The following is a 15,536-nucleotide window of genomic DNA, read 5'->3' on the forward strand; positions in this document are numbered from 1 at the left end:
CTGGCAATCGGTAAAACAGAGTCACTCACATTTCGGACGAGTCTTCTTTGCTGATATAATCCTCTAGAATGCTGGTGTCAATATTCGAGGTTTCCAAAGCTCCACTGATATCATGTCCTGAAAGAGAAACAGCGATAATTCAAAGATCTACCAGCAGTAATGGACACAGCGCGGATCTCAGGAGGCCAAGCGTCCAGTCTGTTAATGGAGTAAATTCACTACGAAATGCTTTGCAATTACTATTAATGGTTCTAGTGCAATCATGACATCATCATGACATCATCTACTACATCATCAAGAAGAAATGTATACCCAGCATTACCTCGGACTTTTAGTTTATTTTAGTTTGTTTGATTGCTCTGCCATCAAAGAATATTTTGTTATTTATTGCTATTATCTTTAATTTAAAACAAGCATCGTACCCCAGCACCTCACTCTGTTCATCATATACGAGAGATTCACTTAAAGAAAACTGATATGAACGTCTGGGGTCCTGCCCTTCAGAGCTTACAGTCTAGATGTAAGTGCAGGATTTTCGATTGCCTTAATGGAAACAAGTTTAGTTATATAAATACATTATTTATGATGCATGAGAATGTATTGGTTATATTTTTAAGCGACTAACAGAAAAGAGAATTGCAAAGTATAGGCAATATTTTTCTTTAAAATTCGATATATTGAATTGGAGAATTTCCGATTCTTCCAAATTAGACTTTTGTAATCCAGTAATGTGTTTAGATCAGCACGGTCAGGGCTGGACTTTCCATTAGGCAGACTAGGCAGATGCCTACAGACGCATGTCCTGTAGAGAACTGTGATGGCCACTGGGCTCTGTTTCCGGTTCTGGAGCTAAACTGCAGTGGAACAGTGAGGTAGCCAGTCCAAATGGCAAGGCAGAAGAGCAGGGTCAAAGATGGTCCGAAGGTCAGGGCTGGCCGCAGCCAGAGTCAGAAGGAAAGCTAAATACAATAACCAGGGAGACAGACTAATAAAGACTAACAGGCACAAGGTGATGCAGGGATACTGAGACTGGGCTAGAGACCAACCGAGCAATCACTGGAGGGAGAGTTACAGCATCCTATAAACTTGACTATGAGCGCATCATCTTCCTTGCTCCACCATAAGCTCCGCCCTCCATACGCGCAGCCATATTGGCTCGGTTTCCCACACAGGTCCCATGTTGGCAGACAAACCAACAGAGGTTGCGGAACTCCAGGTCGAAGCCACGGGCTCTAGGACTGCTGCTGGCAGACCTCGCGGGCACTGCGGCAGTAAGAGTGTCTGTGATAGGAATACCTGTTCTCAGCACTTATAATGGGCCTTTTTGGAACTTAAGTGGGGTTGTGGGGAGAGATAAGTACCAAGAGCCTTGGTCACTGTCCTCTGAAGTCCAGTCCAGTCAGCCTCCTATGGTTGATAGCAGAACCGCAGGAACAGTTATAGAGGGGTTAAAAGTCAGTGGTGTCCCAGCCTCCAGTGTCTGTGTGTGAGGCTGGACAGGAAGTGGAAGGGATCACTTCCTGTCTGCTCACTAACAATCTCTCACACAGGAAATGCCTTGTAGGAGGAGCAGGGACAGCATTGAGTCCCCTACTGCAGCTCTGCTATCAATCATAGGAGGATAACTGGTCTACAGAAGACAGGAGGGCAAATACTTTGCAAATAAACCTTCAATCTCCACAATCCCTAAATTTAACTCCTCCCAAAATTAAACAGAAACTTCCCTTAAACCCAAATGCAAGCACTTCAAGTCCAAACCTGAAAACCCGAGATTTAACTCCTCTTAAAACACCCCAAGAACCCCAAACACCCCAATACTAAATTTAACCTAACTCTAAACCTCAACTCAATAATGCTAAACACCCGCTGTACCCAAATACCAGCAGGTTTATTCACTAAAGTTAGAATTCTAAGTGAATTGCAAATTTAAGGCCAGAGCAGCTGAACCGAATGCATAGTTAATTTACAGAATTCATCCAGTTTGGCTATCGGCTACTTTGGCCTTAAATTGAAATTAATTAATTTTAGTAAATAACTCTAAAGCCAGTAATCCTAGACGACCCTTATATCACATATCGTATACTAATCCCTCTCACGCGTCTAACGCTGCATTGCATTTACAGTTTCATACCCTCTGCACTCACAGACACAAACACAGACATTACAAGCAGAAGACACACATCCCTTGGCAAACTCATCAGCTCCTTTGGCTTCTGTTATCATTTCTATGCAGATGATACGCAAATCTACCTGTCCTCTCCTGATCTCTCTCCGCCCATCTTGACTCGTGTCTCTGACTGCCCCTCTGCGATTTCTAACTGGATGGCCACTCACCAGCAAAAAAACAAATGTTAGGAAGGCTGAACTTGATGGACGCAAGTCTCTTTTCAGCTACGTGACTATGTAACTATGTAACCTGTCCAAAACAGAACTTCTGGTCTTTCCTTCCTCAAGTGTTGTTACTCCCATGTCTGTCTCCCTCCACCATCACCTCTACCTCGCAGGCTCGCTGACTAGGTGTTCTCTTTGACTCCGACCTCTCCTTCACCCCTCATGTCCAGTCGATCGCCAAATTTCTGCCGCTTCTATCTCAAAAACATAGCGCGCATCCACCCCTATTTAACGCTGGATGTGGCTAAGGTGCTGGTCCATGCTGTTGTTCTCTCTCGTCTTGACTACTGCAATCCCCTTCCAGTGGTCTTACGTGTTCCCAAATTGCACCGCTGCAATCTATAATGAATGGGGCGGCGAGGCTCATTTTCCTGTCCGCCCGAACCTCCTGCACTCCGCCCTCTGTCAGTCCCTACATTGGCTGTCAGTTAGATGTAGGGCTCAATTTAAGATTCTGGTGCTTGCTTATAAGTCCCTACATAATGCTGCTCCAACCTACCTACCTAATACACAAATAAGTCCCGTTGAGGCCCCTGCGTGCAGCCGAAAACCTACGCCTATCCTCTGTCCGTACTCCCACATCTGATGCTCGCCTCCAAGACTTCTCCAGGGCTGCACCTTTTCTGTGAAACTCCCTTGCCTTCTCCATTAGACTTTCACCCAGTCTCCACTCCTTCAAAAAATCTTTGAAAACACACTTCTTCAGGAAAGCATATCATTTATCATGATAAGAAAAGGTTCTGCTTGTAGGGGAAAAAGAGCGTTTTGCTAAAATTGTAGCAGAACACCCAATTTCATATTTATTTATAAAATATTTTACCAGGAAGGATACATTGAGATTCCTCTCGTTTTCAATTATGTCCTGGGTCCACAAAACATTGTATTGATACAACAGGGTATAATAAAATACAAAAACAATATTAATACACAATATATACAAAATGTAACATAGAACAGGTAAGAAATATATAATAAACCATGACAGGTGTATTCTGTTTTGAGATATGTAGAGAGGGATCTCTTAAAGGACTTTAGGCTTGGGAAGATTTGAAAGTGTGCGAGAGTGTGAAAGTGTGATTTTTTTTTTGATTGGGTAACTAAAATTATAGATCACCTAGATTTTGGTAAGGCTTTTGACACTGTTGCACATAGAAGGCTTATCAATAAACTGCAATCTTTGAGTTTGGATTCCAATATTGTTGAATGGGTAAGGCAGTGGCTGAGTGACAGGCAACAGAGGGTTGTAGTCAATGGAGTATATTCGAAGCTTGGGCTTGTCACCAGTGGGGTACCTCAGGGATCTGTACTTGGACCCATTCTCTTTAATATTTTTATTAGTGATATTGCAGAAGGTCTTGATGGTAAGGTATGTCTTTTTGCTGATGATACTAAGATATGTAACAGGGTTGATGTTCCAGGAGGGATAAGCCAAATGGCTAATGATTTAGGTAAACTAGAAACATGGTCAGAGTTGTGGCAACTGACATTTAATGTGGATAAGTACAAGATAATGCATCTTGGACGTAAAAACCCAAGGGTAGAGTACAGAATATTTGATAGAGTCCTAACCTCAACATCTGAGGAAAGGGATTTAGGGGTGACTATTTCTGATGACTTAAAGGTAGGCAGACAATGTAATAGAGCAGCAGGAAATGCTAGCAGAATGCTTGGTTGTATAGGGAGAGGCATTAGCAGTAGAAAGAGGGACGTGCTCATGCCATTGTACAGAACACTGGTGAGACCTCACTTGGAGTACTGTATGCAGTACTGGAGACCGTATCTTCAGAAGGATATTGATACCTTAGAGAGAGTTCAAAGAAGGGCTACTAAACTGGTTCATGGATTGCAGGATAAAACTTACCAGGAAAGGTTAAAGGATCTTAACATGTATAGCTTGGAGGAAAGAAGAGACAGGGGGGATATGATAGAAACATTTAAATACATAAAGGGAATCAACACAGTAAAGGAGGAGACGATATTTAAAAGAAGAAAAACTACCACAACAAGAGGACATAGTCTTAAATTAGAGGGGCAAAGGGTTAAAAATAATATCAGGAAGTATTACTTTACTGAGAGGGTAGTGGATGCATGGAATAGCCTTCCAGCTGAAGTGGTAGAGGTTAACACAGTAAAGGAGTTTAAGCATGCGTGGGATAGGCATAAGGCTATCCTAACTATAAGATAAGGCCAGGGACTAATGAAAGTATTTAGAAAACTGGGCAGACTAGATGGGCCGGATGGTTCTTATCTGCCGTCACATTCTATGTTTTTACGAGAGGTCGCTCCATAATTGGGGTGCTCAATATTGCCCTGTGAAAGTCCAAAACCTGATTTGAGTTAGCACAGAATGCATTTAGAATGAAATCCTTGAATTAATGTCAATTAAACCGTGCTAACTTAAACATCTAATCAGTACAAAGTGCCCACAACACCTCCAAATGGAAACCCACAGCAAAGCTGATGTTCCCTTTAGAAAGGAACCAGAAATGCATGAATTCGAGGATTCTTTCTCTCAGTCAGGACGGGTGTTCTATTCACAGCAGCTGTTTTAGTCACCTCTCAGAGTAGGTGCAAGATAAGAACACTGACTAAGGTCATACACCAAAACAGCAGAGTAAACTGGCCCTGCTTAAAATATACCCCCCCCCTCCTTCCTTTGAAAACAAGAATCTGCGTTACACATAAGATAACATCCACTTGGTCTACAAAGTCTGCCCTTTCCTTATCTACTTTGCAACCCAGATTACAATTCAGCCGTGACCTTCTTTAATGTTCAGGATAGTCCCGTGTATTTCTCAAGCCTTTCTGAGTTCCCTGTTCAGATTTTTCTTTCTCACTTACATCTGATTAATAAACCTCCTTGGATAAACCAAACTCCTTTTTCCATTTGTACCCCCTTTCCTCCTGGTATCTGCAAGGAGTTTAACCAATGCCTAGCAGTAGAAATCAGACAGTTAGTATATCAATAAAAAGGTGAGATGCGAGGGGGCGGGGCCGGACAAGCGAAGCTCCTGCAACTCAAAACGACTGAAAAAACATGTTTTTTACCCCAAGCCATGTTGACGGCTCCCCGCCAAGGCAGTAGGGGTAGTTCCGATCGGCCAGGGTGATATTTGTGTTTCAATGAACTCTCAAGACCTAACCTGTATGCCACCTATAATACAAACGCACTAGTCTGTTGGTATAGCTGCTGTTATATATAAATGCATAACCTGTATTGTTCATTGTCCAGTTTAAACGCTGTCCAAGCCTACTCACAGTTTAAAACTACTTTTACAAATCGAATGCATCAGCAAACAACCATATATAAAAATGTGCCTAGTAACCAAGTGTCCCGCATGTTTAGGGAGGAAAATGCCCGAGGATTGCTTTCGGGGCACCTCATGCCTGCTTGTAACCTATACACGCACTGCAAAAAGATAAAAAAAAAAAAAAAAGGTGAGATGCGGCGTTTGTAACCAGAGAAGGCCCCTAGGTAGGTTATAGGTTACGGGAGCCATCATCACTCTATAGAGCTGCTGAATGGGACCATGCTTGGACCCTGGGGCCCTGTATAGCCCTGTATTAGATCACATAATGTTTAATGCTGCTTCTATTGAATGAGAGAGAAACATTTCCTGTAACGGGACCAACGCGGAGATTCCCTCAAATTTGAGACCACTATCCAGCTTATCTGAGACTAAGACCCCGTAGTACCCAGTAAAAGACATGCTGAACAGGTAAACAATGAATGGTTTTAATAAACACAGATTACATTTCTAGTTTAGGAGAGATGCACTCCTCACTCTGTTTCAATAAAGGCTTTTGACATGCACTATTTATAGGAGTTGTGAGATATCTATATCTCGATTTTCTTTTTTTAATTTGCAAAGTAAAACTTGCTCTGTTTTTGAAACAGTGAGAATGTTATTATTATATCAACACTTGAGAGCAAAAGTATGAAATAAAATCTGGAAGTTCACGTATTCATCTCAAACTTGAGGGAATCTCTGTTTTGGGCCCATTATTGGGGATTTTTTTTTTTTACATACATTTGGGGTCAGGCCCTGCTTTTTTGTAGAGATTTCCCCACTGTGAGCGACTACCTCTCTCTCCAAGTCGAGAGTCTTTCCTTTGCTCTGTTTCTAACACTGTTTAACCCCTTAAGGACACATGCCATGTGTGAAATGTCATGATTCCCTTTTATTCCAGAAGTTTGGTCCTTAAGGGGTTAACATGCAACACAACATGCAACACAACATGCAACACAACATGCAACACAACGTGCAAGACAACATGCAACACAACGTGCAAGACAACATGCAACACAACGTGCAAGACAACATGCAACACAACGTGCCAGACAACATGCAACACAACGTGCCAGACAACATGCAACACAACATGCAACACAACGTGCAAGACAACATGCAACACAACGTGCAAGACAACATGCAAGACAACATGCAACACAATGTGCAGTACAACATGCAACACAATGTGCAGTACAACATGCAATACAACGTGCAAGACAATGTGCAATACAACATGCAACGCAACATGAAATACAACATGCAATACAACGTGCAGACAACGTGCAATACAACATGCAACGCAACATGCAACGCAACATGCAAGACAACGTGCAAGACAACATGCAACACAATGTGCAGTACAACATGCAATACAACATGCAAGACAACGTGCAAGACAACGTGCAATACAACATGCAATGCAACATGAAATACAACATGCAATACAACGTGCAGACAACGTGCAATACAACATGCAACGCAACGTGCAAGACAACGTGCAAGACAACATGCAACACAATGTGCAGTACAACATGCAATACAACATGCAAGACAACGTGCAAGACAACGTGCAATACAACATGCAATGCAACATGAAATACAACATGCAAGACAACGTGCAATACAACATGCAACGCAACGTGAAATACAATATTCAACATACCATGCAACACAATATGCAACACAACGTGCAACACACCATGCAATACATCATGCAACACAATATGCAATACGATATGCAACACAACATGCAATACACCATTCAACAAAACTTGCAATACAACATGCAACACACCATGCAACACAACAACATGCATACTGAATTTTTATAAACAGAATGGGAATACCTGTGACCGCACTGTACTGCTGCCGTGACTTAACTGATAAAACTCTTGCTTACATAGCAGAATTAAATACAACTCTACCTGACAGCCACTGGAGGTGCTTCCACTGCGAGAACCGAGCCAACCTCCACTCTCACAGCGAACCTCCAATAGGAGAGCAGTGCTGGCCGTGCATGCACCGCTTGTGCTCTATGAGAAACATTGGACTGGACTTTAGAAATAACAGTGTGACGTTGCGGGAGGCGGATTGAACCACTGCAGGGACTCTATCTTGGCACTGGAAAAAACATGTATTACCTTCTATATCATTTTTTAAATTAGCTTTGGGAGGGGGGGTAGTATTAAAGTGTTAGGAAAGCAGGTTCGTGTTCCCTTAAGTAAAGGAATTTAATTAAGTTAAAGAAAAATGAACCCGGCAAGGACCGTTACTGGTTATAAAAACATTGCTGACAGAATGTCCAATCAGAATCTGTGATTTCCTGAGTTGAGCTAATTTCCTCCCAGCTCTCCACTGTCATAGTAACAAGAAATGATGATACAATATGTTCTCTGTAGCCGGGAAACAAAGCTATTTACCAATGATCAAAGCGGCCTATAAAATGGTATAATATGATTAAAATAACAAAATAACACATCCATTATAATACACTATTTGCCAATGGCCAGTTATACCAGAGTCTTTATTTAGTAACAGGATTTCTGAATACTCCGTATCAAACTAGAATATTTGGTTTCCAATGCAGGTAACTTCTACTCACCAAAGCTAATCATAGTAATAGGATCATAAGATCAATATTATCAGCAGTCAAACTAACCATGTCTGGGCTATTCACTAAGGCAAGAATTCAAAGTGAATTTCAACTTTAAGCAAAGTTCTCTAAGCCAGCTGTGCTTTCAGTCACTAATTTGGTCTTAAAATTTTAATTTTGAATTCTCAATGTATTCCCTTTTATTATTCTGTATTTCTTATGGATGGAGCACAGTTTTCTATCCTTGTCCCACTGGTTCAGTAAGACATGGCATTTCAAATGATATGGTATTTATTTCGAGGCTGATATAGAGAATATCCCACCCCGGGGAACAGTGCGGGCCATGATGTCCAGGCTCCGGAGGAATGCAGTTGTGTGCATCCCAAGTCACAGCATTCCCTTTCTCACTGCCTCTCAGCAGTCACCCAAAGCCAGCTTTACATGATTAGCAGCTAATACATCGCTTGATGGTCACGGGACCCAGCTGGGGGATTAAAGGGAAAAAAAATTAAAAATCCAATCCTTCTCGCCAACACAGAGAAGCCACAAAGGCAGAGTCACATTACAGGACCACCACGATCAGATCACAACACATGAAGAGCAAGACTGGGTCACACAGCAGGACTAATAAGATAAAATTGGCCAACATGACCCCCAAAGACGGGTCAAAGTTCAGGCCAACCTTGATTGGATCATAGTTGAAGGCCAGCATGATTGGCTTATAATGCAAGACGTGCAATCGTGGATCACATGGGACAGCGAGACAACATCTCACAACGCACGATAAGCATGTCTAGACGACCCTGAACGTGTAATAAATATAGTAACAAGGTATACGGGGGCAGCCAATTATTACTGGTCAATAATACGATTTAAGGGTGCAGTGCATTGTATGGGACTGTAAAATAGGGGGGCAGCCTTTTAGTAATAAACAGTAATATGTTTTCACTGTTACTAGAATAATCGCTTTTAATAATGATCCATAAATTATACAGGCTAGACAGTCGTCATTTCAAAATGTGTGAAAACCATATGGGACTTCCACGTTAAATATAAATGTTAAAATACCTTGAGATGTTTATGCACTAGACCAGGTATTCTGGAGAATTGACAGGAAAGAGTCACGGTTTTGGTCTCTTTAGCGGCCATTGTGGATTTATTCCCTGGTGTCCTGCAGCTAGGGGCCACAAGGGAACTGTCCTAAGCAAACCCAATGTGGCACCATTACATAGTTACATAGTTACATAGTTACATAGCTGAAAAGAGACTTGCGTCCATCAAGTTCAGCCTTCCTCACATTTGTAATTTGCTGTTGATCCAAAAGAAGGCAAAAACCCAGTTTGAAGCACAATTTTGCAACAAACTTGACCCCAGAATGGCAGTCAGATTTATCCTTGGATCAAGCAGTTATTACCCTACATTGAAAGATTATATCCTTGACCATTCTGTTTTTGCAAGTATGCATCTAGTAGCTGTTTGAACATCTGTATGGACTCTGATAACACAACTTCTTCAGGCAGAGAATTCCACATCCTGATTGTTCTTACAGTAAAAAAAAACCTTTCCTTTGCCTTAGACTAAATCTTCTTTCTTCCAGTCTAAACGCATGACCTCGTGTCCTATGTCAAGTCCGGTTTGTGAATAGATTTCCACACAATGGTTTGTATATCAGTAATATGTATAAAGAGAGCCTACGGGAGCAGTATATCAGTAATAGGTATAACGAGAACCTAGGGGTGCAGTATATCAGTAATAGGTATAAAGAGAGCCTACGGGAGCAGTATATCAGTAATAGGTATAAAGAGAGCCTACGGGAGCAGTATATCAGTAATAGGTATAACGAGAACCAAGGGGAGCAGTATATCAGTAATAAGTATAAAGAGAACCTAGGGGTACAGTATATCAGTAATAATTAGGTATAAAGAGAACCTAAGGGAGCAGTATATCAGTAATAGGTATGAGAGCACATGTGGTGCAGTATATCAGTAATAGGTATAAAGAGAGCCTAGGGGTGCAGTATATCAGTAATAGGTATAAAGAGAACCTAGGGGTGCAGTATATCAGTAATGGGTATAAAGAGAACCTAGGGGAGCAGTATATCAGTAATAGGTATAAAGAGAGCCTAGGGGTGCAGTATATCAGTAATAGGTATAAAGAGAACCTAGGGGAGCAGTATATCAGTAATAAGTATAAAGAGAACCTAGGGGTACAGTATATCAGTAATAATTAGGTATAAAGAGAACCTAAGGGAGCAGTATATCAGTAATAGGTATAAAGAGAGCCTAGGGGTGCAGTATATCAGTAATAGGTATAAAGAGAGCCTAGGGGTGCAGTATATCAGTAATAGGTATAAAGAGAACCTAGGGGAGCAGTATATCAGTAATAAGTATCAAAAGAACCTAGGGGTACAGTATATCAGTAATAATTAGGTATAAAGAGAACCTAAGGGAGCAGTATATCAGTAATAGGTATGAGAGCACATGTGGTGCAGTATATCAGTAATAGGTATAAAGAGAGCCTAGGGGTGCAGTATATCAGTAATAGGTATAAAGAGAACCTAGGGGTGCAGTATATCAGTAATAGGTATAAAGAGAGCCCAGGGGTGCAGTATATCATTAATAGGTATAAAGAGAACCTAGGGGTGCAGTGTATCAGTAATAGGTATAAAGAGAGCCTAGGGGTGCAGTATATCAGTAATAGGTATAAAGAGAACCTAGGGGAGCAGTATATCAGTAATAGGTATGAGAGCACATGGTGTGCAGTATATCAGTATTAGGTATAAAGATAACCTAGGGGTGCAGTATATCAGTAATAGGTATAAAGAGAGCCCAGGGGTGCAGTATATCATTAATAGGTATAAAGAGAACCTAGGGGTGCAGTGTATCAGTAATAGGTATAAAGAGAGCCTAGGGGTGCAGTATATCAGTAATAAGTATAAAGAGAACCTAGGGGTGCAGTGTATCAGTAATAGGTATAAAGAGAGCCTAGGGGTGCAGTGTATCAGTAATAAGTATAAAGAGAACCTAGGGGTGCAGTGTATCAGTAATAGGTATAAAGAGAGCCTAGGGGTGCAGTATATCAGTAATAGGTATGAGAGCACATGGTGTGCAGTATATCAGTATTAGGTATAAAGATAACCTAGGGGTGCAGTATATCAGTAATAGGTATAAAGAGAACCGAGGGGTGCAGAATATTAGTAATAGGTATAACGAGAACCTAAGGGTGCAGTATATCAGTAATAGGTATAAAGAGAACCTAGGGGAGCAGTATATCAGTAATAGGTATGAGAGCACATGGTGTGCAGTATATCAGTATTAGGTATAAAGATAACCTAGGGGTGCAGTATATCAGTAATAGGTATAAAGAGAGCCCAGGGGTGCAGTATATCATTAATAGGTATAAAGAGAACCTAGGGGTGCAGTGTATCAGTAATAGGTATAAAGAGAGCCTAGGGGTGCAGTATATCAGTAATAAGTATAAAGAGAACCTAGGGGTGCAGTGTATCAGTAATAGGTATAAAGAGAGCCTAGGGGTGCAGTATATCAGTAATAGGTATGAGAGCACATGGTGTGCAGTATATCAGTATTAGGTATAAAGATAACCTAGGGGTGCAGTATATCAGTAATAGGTATAAAGAGAACCGAGGGGTGCAGAATATTAGTAATAGGTATAACGAGAACCTAAGGGTGCAGTATATCAGTAATAGGTATAAAGAGAACCTAGGGGTGCCGTATATCAGTAATAGGTATAAAGAGAATCTAGGGGTGCAGTGTATCAGTAATAGGTATGAGAGCACATGTGGTGCAGTATATCAGTAATAGGTAAAAAGAGAACCTAGGGGTGCAGTACATCAGTAATAGGTATAAAGAGAACCTAGGGGTGCAGTATATCAGTAATAGGTATAAAGAGAGCCTAGGGGTGCTGTATATCAGTAATAGGTATAACGAGAACCTAGGGGAGCAGTATATCAGTAATAGGTATAAAGAGAGCCTCGGGGTGCAGTATATCAGTAATAGGTAGAAAGAGAGCCTAGGGGTGCTGTATATCAGTAATAGGTATAACGAGAACCTAGGGTTGCAGTATATCAGTAATAGGTATAAAGAGAGCCTAGGGGTGCTGTATATCAGTTATAGGTATAACGAGAACCTAGGGGTGCAGTATATCAGTAATAGGTATAAAGAGAACCTCGGGGTGCAGTATATCAGTAATAGGTATAAAGAGAGCCTAGGGGTGCAGTATATCAGTAAGAGGTATAAAGAGAACCTAGGGGAGCAGTATATCAGTAATAAGTATAAAGAGAACCTAGGGGTACAGTATATCAGTAATAATTAGGTATAAAGAGAACCTAAGGGAGCAGTATATCAGTAATGGGTATAAAGAGAGCCTAGGGGTGCAGTATATCAGTAATAGGTATAAAGAGAACCTAGGGGAGCAGTATATCAGTAATAGGTATAAAGAGAACCTAGGGGAGCAGTATATCAGTAATAGGTATAAAGAGAGCCTAGGGGTGCAGTATATCAGTAATAGGTATAAAGAGAACCTAGGGGAGCAGTATATCAGTAATAAGTATAAAGAGAACCTAGGGGTACAGTATATCAGTAATAATTAGGTATAAAGAGAACCTAAGGGAGCAGTATATCAGTAATAGGTATAAAGAGAGCCTAGGGGTGCAGTGTATCAGTAATAGGTATAAAGAGAGCCTAGGGGTGCAGTATATCAGTAATAAGTATAAAGAGAACCTAGGGGTGCAGTGTATCAGTAATAGGTATAAAGAGAGCCTAGGGGTGCAGTATATCAGTAATAAGTATAAAGAGAACCTAGGGGTGCAGTATATCAGTAATAGGTATGAGAGCACATGGTGTGCAGTATATCAGTATTAGGTATAAAGATAACCTAGGGGTGCAGTATATCAGTAATAGGTATAAAGAGAACCGAGGGGTGCAGAATATTAGTAATAGGTATAACGAGAACCTAAGGGTGCAGTATATCAGTAATAGGTATAAAGATAACCTAGGGGTGCAGTATATCAGTAATAGGTATAAAGAGAATCTAGGGGTGCAGTGTATCAGTAATAGGTATGAGAGCACATGTGGTGCAGTATATCAGTAATAGGTAAAAAGAGAACCTAGGGGTGCAGTACATCAGTAATAGGTATAACGAGAACCTAGGGTTGCAGTATATCAGTAATAGGTATAAAGAGAGCCTAGGGTTGCTGTATATCAGTTATAGGTATAACGAGAACCTAGGGGTGCAGTATATCAGTAATAGGTATAAAGAGAACCTCGGGGTGCAGTACATCAGTAATAGGTATAACGAGAACCTAGGGTTGCAGTATATCAGTAATAGGTATAAAGAGAGCCTAGGGGTGCTGTATATCAGTTATAGGTATAACGAGAACCTAGGGGTGCAGTATATCAGTAATAGGTATAAAGAGAACCTCGGGGTGCAGTATATCAGTAATGGGTATAAAGAGAGCCTAGGGGTGCAGTATATCAGTAATAGGTATAAAGAGAACCTAGGGGAGCAGTATATCAGTAATAAGTATAAAGAGAACCTAGGGGTACAGTATATCAGTAATAGGTATAAAGAGAGCCTAGGGGTGCAGTATATCAGTAATAGGTATAAAGAGAACCTAGGGGAGCAGTATATCAGTAATAGGTATAAAGAGAACCTAGGGGAGCAGTATATCAGTAATAGGTATAAAGAGAACCTAGGGGAGCAGTATATCAGTAATAGGTATAAAGAGAGCCTAGGGGTGCAGTATATCAGTAATAGGTATAAAGAGAACCTAGGGGAGCAGTATATCAGTAATAAGTATAAAGAGAACCTAGGGGTACAGTATATCAGTAATAATTAGGTATAAAGAGAACCTAAGGGAGCAGTATATCAGTAATAGGTATAAAGAGAGCCTAGGGGTGCAGTGTATCAGTAATAGGTATAAAGAGAGCCTAGGGGTGCAGTATATCAGTAATAAGTATAAAGAGAACCTAGGGGTGCAGTGTATCAGTAATAGGTATAAAGAGAGCCTAGGGGTGCAGTATATCAGTAATAAGTATAAAGAGAACCTAGGGGTGCAGTATATCAGTAATAGGTATAAAGAGAACCGAGGGGTGCAGAATATTAGTAATAGGTATAACGAGAACCTAAGGGTGCAGTACATCAGTAATAGGTATAAAGAGAACCTAGGGGTGCAGTATATCAGTAATAGGTATAAAGAGAGCCTAGGGGTGCTGTATATCAGTAATAGGTATAACGAGAACCTAGGGGAGCAGTATATCAGTAATAGGTATAAAGAGAGCCTCGGGTGCAGTATATCAGTAATAGGTATAAAGAGAGCCTAGGGGTGCTGTATATCAGTAATAGGTATAACGAGAACCTAGGGTTGCAGTATATCAGTAATAGGTATAAAGAGAGCCTAGGGGTGCTGTATATCAGTAATAGGTATAACGAGAACCTAGGGGTGCAGTATATCAGTAATAGGTATAAAGAGAACCTCGGGGTGCAGTATATCAGTAATAGGTATAAAGAGAGCCTAGGGGTGCAGTATATCAGTAATAGGTATAAAGAGAACCTAGGGGTGCTGTATATCAGTAATTGGTATAAAGAGAGCCTACGGGTGCTGTATATCAGTAATAGGTATAAAGAGAGCCTAGGGGTGCAGTATATCAGTAATAGGTATAAAGAGAGCCAAGGGGTGCAGTATATCAGTAATAGGTATAAAGAGAGCCTAGGGGTGCTGTATATCAGTAATAGGTATAAAGAGAGCCTAGGGGTGCTGTATATCAGTAATAGGTATAAAGATAGCCTAAGGGTGCTGTATATCAGTAATAGGTATAAAGAGAGCCTAGGGGTGCTGTATATCAGTAATAGGTATAAAGAGAACCTAGGGGTGCTGTATATCAGTAATAGGTATAAAGAGAGCCTAGGGGTGCTGTATATCAGTAATAGGTATAAAGAGAGCCTAGGGGTGCTGTATATCAGTAATAGGTATAAAGAGAGCCTAGGGGTGCTGTATATCAGTAATAGGTATAACGAGAACCTAGGGGTGCAGTATATCAGTAATAGGTATAAAGAGAACCTCGGGGTGCAGTATATCAGTAATAGGTATAAAGAGAGCCTAGGGGTGCAGTATATCAGTAATAGGTATAAAGAGAACCTAGGGGTGCTGTATATCAGTAATTGGTATAAAGAGAGCCTACGGGTGCTGTATATCAGTAATAGGTATAAAGAGAGCCTAGGGGTGCAGTATATCAGTAATA

The 15,536-nt window shown here is 40.9% G+C and overlaps 2 protein-coding genes across 5 annotated transcripts in view; one reads left to right on the forward strand and one right to left on the reverse strand.

Annotated features, from left to right (window-relative positions):
• TMEM258 (transmembrane protein 258) overlaps positions 1-15,536 on the forward strand; it is a 455,842-nt gene that overhangs the window by 93,390 nt on the left and 346,916 nt on the right. The gene's annotated exons all lie outside the window — the stretch shown is intronic.
• The window catches only part of MYRF (myelin regulatory factor), a 169,602-nt gene that overhangs the window by 77,120 nt on the left and 76,946 nt on the right, over positions 1-15,536 (reverse strand). For all 4 annotated transcript variants that reach the window (XM_063437751.1, XM_063437749.1, XM_063437750.1 and 1 more), the window contains exon 2: positions 30-117. In XM_063437751.1, the coding sequence (XP_063293821.1) occupies positions 30-117 (88 nt within the window). The remainder of the gene's footprint in view (positions 1-29; positions 118-15,536) is intronic.

Source organism: Pelobates fuscus, chromosome 12 (genome assembly GCF_036172605.1).
Source record: "Pelobates fuscus isolate aPelFus1 chromosome 12, aPelFus1.pri, whole genome shotgun sequence".
In the NCBI taxonomy this organism is placed as follows: domain Eukaryota; kingdom Metazoa; phylum Chordata; class Amphibia; order Anura; family Pelobatidae; genus Pelobates; species Pelobates fuscus.